Below are 5,852 nucleotides of genomic sequence, written 5' to 3' on the forward strand. Positions count from 1 at the left end.
AAACTGGACTTTTGTTTTAAAACTTGTAGTTTTCGTGTTTCATAATACTTAAAATCTGGATCTTATTTCTTTGTGAAATTAACATTACTTCATAAGATAAAGGAATAAATATACTTACAAAAAATGTAATTCAAAAGTTAGAGTGTCAAATAAATTCAGAGCTCCTTTCTCAGTTAAGATTTTTTTCTTTAAAGGTTATGAAAACTGACACAATTCTAACATGAAGATCCTTAACTACAGTTACATTAAGCCTGCTTTTATTAAAATCTTTATTTACATTCATAAGATTTTTAAATCAGCAAGCTCATTTGATATAGAGGAAGCACCTATATAGTTTGGAAGATTTTCCTCAACTATCTGAAAATTTCCTTAACCATCTTCTTTAATTATATTCAATGCAGGAACACTTTCAGTTCATCTCAGATCCTGAGAAGGCACTGAGAAATTTGACAAGAACAAAGCCAATAGGAGTGTTGCCACTATTGTTTTATGTTCAGTAAACTTCTGAATTTTAAATACATACAGTAAATTTATACTGCACCAAGGGCACTGAAACAGAGGTGCCGAAACCACATATTGTAACATCTGTTCTAAACTAGAAATGCTAAATATCCTATTTCAAATATTCTAATTTGTAAATTAATGCCTGTAATGTAACAGTGACACTTTTCTATAATGATCTAGGAACAGTACCATTTTCTTGCCAATTTTATGGATTAATTTCCTTAACTAACCCTATAGTTACATAACATTTATCTGTCTTTTTCTTTTACCATGCTATACACAATTACAATATATGGAACTAGGCTTAATCACACTTTAATAAGAAAACTTCCTTTTGTATTGTTATGTTTCTGTTAAAGGAAGAACAACACGTGACTCTAATATTTTTAATGTACTAACTTTTGTTCACGATTATGAAAAAAACTCAATCATTTCCCTCCAGACCACTTCATTTTAAATTTATACAGTTTGTTTAGTCAGTGGACAAAAAACAAAGAAAATAAAAGGCAAAAGATACTTGGCCAGATGAGATAGAGAATACTAACACAAGGTTCAATGCGTGGAGTTCTTGGTTGTTCTGTTCCATATGCCAGTACAAAGTCGTGACCCACTGGTGTACCCCTAAACAGAACGCCAGGTCAGTCCATTCTTACTGGGCTCAAGAAAATTCTCAATCAGAGCTTCAATGAGTTTCTTCAGTTCTTCTTCCAGTAAGGCAATGTCACTGAGAACAAAAGATTAAGAATTTTGGAATTCTTTATTTTCACATCCTTAAAATTTGATTAAGTTATTTTCACTTTTTAAGAGGACATATACCTAATGGAATGGTTAAATAATTGGTATACAAAAGATAAATTTACTTAGTTAAAAAAAAAAAAAAGACAAAAAAAAATCATACACAAAGACAACACCACTGACAAACTGAAGTTGAACTGCACTAATAGGAATCCCTGAGCACAGGACAAATGGAGCAGTTATATTATAAATCTAAAGTAGATTTAAAGTAAAGCAGTTATACTATAAATCTAAATCTAAAGAATTCTCCTAGGTCAGGTAATTTAATGGCTTTGAACACCAATACCAGGTATTAAGATAAAATGGCTTCTTGAAATACTTTGAAGAATACTCAGTACAGATGTTATGGGGTGATAAGACACATCTTTCAGGCAGCAGATGGAGGCATGAGTAAAAGAATGAGATGTTTAAAAAATAAATATGAGGCCGGGTACGGTGGCTCACATTTGTAATCCTAGCACTCTGGGAGGCCGAGGAGGGAGGACTGTTTGAGCTCAGGAGTTTGAGACCAGCCTGAGCAAGAGTGAGACCCTGTCCTACTAAAATTAGATAAAATTAGCCCAACATCATGGTGCATGCCTGTAGTCCCAGCTACTCCGGAGGCTGAGGTGGGAGGATCATTTGAGCCCAGGAGTTTGAGGTTGCAGTGAGCTATGATGACTCCACTGCACTCTAGCCAGGGCGACACAATGAGGCTCTGTCTCAATAAAAAAAACAATGCATTTACAAATAAGTCCTTCAAATTCATCACTGAGGAGCTCCTGTTGTCCAAAACATTTCTAGGAAAGCCTCTTTTTAACTGCTTTCACACTTATTTTATAAGCCACACAACAAACAAATCAGTTTTTATTACTTTAATAATCATCCTTCTTTTTCCTTTCCTTTGAGACAGAGTCTCTCTGTTGCCCAGGTTAGAGTGCAGTGGTGTGATCATAGCTCACTGCAACCTTTCAAACTCCTGGGCTCAGGGGATCCTCCTGCCTCAGCCTCCCCAGTAGCTGGGACTATAGGCGTGTGCCACCATGCCTGGCTAATTTTCTAAAAAATTTTTTTATAGAGATGGTGTCTCGCTATGTTGCTCATGCTGGTTTTGAACTCCTGGGCTCAAGCAATCCTCCTGCCTTGGCCTCCCAAAGTGCTAGGATTCCAGCTGTGAGCCACAACGCCCGGCCTCATACTTCATTTTTTAACCAAATATAGCATTACCCAATTTATTTTACTTTAAACTCTGCTCTGCATGACTTCAGGTCTCTTTCTCTCTCTTTTTTTCCTCCAAAGGAAATAAAATCTATCCTTAAATACACAGATTTGGGGAAATACAAAATAATGTAGCTTGGTTGAGCTCTGAAGGCAATTCCAAAAAACCTGCTTCCCCAAAATACATTGGTCAGTGACAACATTATAGGAAGGAAACTTTTAATAGGTTTAAATAGCCTTTGAATATGTTTATCAAGTTAATTTAGCTGTAATTCATACCGTTAAAAGGAAATGAACTGGGAAGATTATGTCAAATTAGATGTATAAAATGAGTATTTGGCAATAAACACAAGTTACTTGTCGATCATTTATGTTCATCATATAATGGTTAAAGATCAGAGATTCTTTCCAAGAATAGAAATTCATTACAATTTTAAAATTCAATTCCCAAATGATGCAGCTGCTTTGGAAAATAGTCTGGCAGTTCCTCAAAAGGTTAAATAAATGAAGTTACTATATGACCCAGGAATTCCACTGCTAGCTGTATACCCAAGAGGAATGAAAACATATGTTCACACAAAAACTTGTATACAAATGGTCATAACAGTATTATTGATAATAACCTAAAAGTGTAAATAACCTGAATGTCCATCAACTGATGAATGGATTAAAAAATGTGACATATCCATACAATTGAATACTACTGGGCCATAAAATACAAACTTTAAAAAAGAGGAATAAAGTACTGATTCATGCTACAATATGGATGAACCTAGAAAACATTATGCTAAGTAAAAGATGGCAGTCACAAAGGACCACATTTGTATGATTCCATTTGTATAAAATGTCCAGAACAAGCAAATCTATAGAGAAAGATAGTAGATTGGTGGCTGCTTAGGGCTCTGAGGGAGAGAAATGGGAAGTGACTTCAAGATTACGAAAAAATTTGAATCACTTCCCTCCAGACCATTTCACTTTAAATTTATACAGTTTATTTAGTCAGTGACCAAAAAGAAAGAAAATAAAAGGAAAAAGATATGCAGCCAGATGAGATAGAGAGAGAAAACTAACACAAGGTTCAGTGCATAGAGTTCTTGGTTGTTCTCTTCCATATGCCCCATGGGTATAAGGCTTCTTTTGGGGGTGATGAAAATGTTCTAAAATTGACTGTGATGATGGTTGTGCAATTCTATGAACATACTAAAAACCAGTAAATTGTACATTTTAAATGAGTGAACTGTATGGTATGTGAATTATATCTTACTAAAGCTTTTATTAATATATACATATATAAAAAATCACCTCTCACCTCTGGTCAGGTGATGCACACATCTCTGCATAATACTTTATCTTTGGTTCCGTCCCACTTGTCCGAAGAGTAGCAACACAGCCATTTTGAAAAGTAAATGTAATCATTTGGCTATTTTTACTCACAGGCAGCACCTATGCAAAATGTATCAACAGCTTAATTACACTTGGTATCTTTTTCATTTTCAAGAATTGTAAAATGCATCCTAATATTTGAGGTATTTAAAGTAGTCAAATTAGAAACAAAAAGTAGAATGGTGGTTGCCAGAGGCTGAGGGGGATGAGGATGGGCAGTTGTTTAATGAGTATAAAGTTTCAGTTTAGCAAGATGAAAAGTTCTAGAGATCTGTCACACGATATGAATATACTTAACACTACTAAACTATATTCTTAAACAGTTAAGATGGTGACTTTTATGTGTTTTTAACCACAATTGAAAAATTTTTTAAAATTTAAAAAATTATAAAATATAAATGAAGACTACCTATGTAATAATTCATAAACATACCGTTTACTGAGTGCTTATAATAGTCCAGGCATTAGGTTATATACCTTATATACATGATCTCTGGACCTCAGCAATAATCCTGCAAAGTATCATTGCCATTTTACAGATGAGGCTCAAAGAGAGTAAGCGACCTGCTCACAACCATCAGCGAAGTGGTAGAACAAGAGGTGGGAGCCAGGTCTATCTGCTCCAAAGTGCGAACTGCTCTATATTTGCAAAACATTTTCACAAACTATTTATCAATGGTTTCCAAAAAAGGAGTGCACATATTCTAAGTTGCAGAAAAAATTATTTATATTTTTAATAAAAATTTTAAAAAGACATGAATGTTTACTGACATTGACTATATGAATTAACACTGGTACTCTTCCTAGTTCACACGTCATTCTGTTGAGGCATCTGGAGGGGACTATGAGGGCTGTGCTATCACAGAGGGGTTGACAGTGGGACTTTCCGTCAGGTATCTTGAGCCCTGGTCCTGTCCTTGAGAACCCTCTCTTGGTCAGTGTAGTATGATACACTGATTGCTTAAGACAGAGACCTTCCTCTCCTCTTTTTCACTCACATACCATCAACTAGCAAGTCCTGTCTGTTCTATCCTTTACATAGCTCAACTTTGTTCAGTTTTCTCCATCACTACTGCTACTATATTAAATTCAGGCTACCATCATCTCTCATCTAGACTCTGAAACAATATACTAACTGATCTGCCTAGCTGGAAGCTTACCCCTCATAACCTACTCACCACACAAGCCATTCCTCCTCTCACCCCATACTCCAGTTCTCAAGAACTACTGTGCTTCTCTGAGGGAGAACAAGCCTTCTCACTTTCAAACCTTGCGCCTACTGCTCTCTCTGCCTGAAACACCCTCTGTTCCTCCTGCATCTGGGTAACTCCTAATCATACTTGAGAACTCAAGAGAAGTCCTCAAGGACATCTTCTAAAATCTGAGTAGGGGGTCCCTCCTATGCTCTTCCATAACACACTGTGGATCCTCTGGTAGCACTTATCATTTTGTGAAGTAATTGCAGATTATTTGTTCATTTCACCACTAGACTCTTTCTTGAGTGCAGAAACAGTGCCTTTATCATTGCTACATCTGTAGTATACTTGTGCCTGTAGCACAGAAGGGTTTTGATAAAACATACACATGAATGTCAATCTGAAATGTGAAGAGAGAATTCAAGAAGTCTTTGATGCTTACTATGTAACCCTGGAGACAACAGCATCTGTGCCACTTGCCTTTTAAAATTGTTTTAAGAATCAGAGGAGAAGAGATGAAAAAACACCTTGAATAATGAATATCATACATTTTAACAAGAGCCAAGAGGAAGAAAGCATTCCACCAAAGGCTACTGTAAGCACAGCAACAATTGGAGAAATAAAAAGCAAAAGATTTGGCCGGGCGCGGTGGCTCACGCCTGTAGTCCTAGCTCTCTGGAAGGCCGAGGTGGGCGGATTGTTTGAGCTCAGGAGTTCGAAACCAGCCTGAGCAAGAGCGAGACCCCGTCTCTACTAAAAATACAAAGAAATTAATTG

At 36.2% G+C, this 5,852-nt stretch overlaps 1 protein-coding gene across 1 annotated transcript in view; it reads right to left on the reverse strand.

The window, feature by feature from the left end:
• Positions 1-761: 761 nt before the first annotated feature.
• The window catches only part of PGM2L1 (phosphoglucomutase 2-like 1), a 48,212-nt gene continuing 43,121 nt past the window's right edge, over positions 762-5,852 (reverse strand). Inside the window, exons 13-14 of the mRNA XM_012645586.1 lie at positions 3,806-3,939; positions 762-1,228 (exon numbers count right to left, since the gene is read on the reverse strand). Coding sequence (XP_012501040.1) covers positions 1,126-1,228; positions 3,806-3,939 — 237 coding nt within the window. The 3' untranslated portion in view covers positions 762-1,125. The remainder of the gene's footprint in view (positions 1,229-3,805; positions 3,940-5,852) is intronic.

The sequence above is a fragment of the Propithecus coquereli genome, unplaced genomic scaffold (genome assembly GCF_000956105.1).
Source record: "Propithecus coquereli isolate 6110/MARCELLA unplaced genomic scaffold, Pcoq_1.0 Scaffold235, whole genome shotgun sequence".
NCBI classification, from domain to species: Eukaryota; Metazoa; Chordata; class Mammalia; order Primates; family Indriidae; genus Propithecus; species Propithecus coquereli.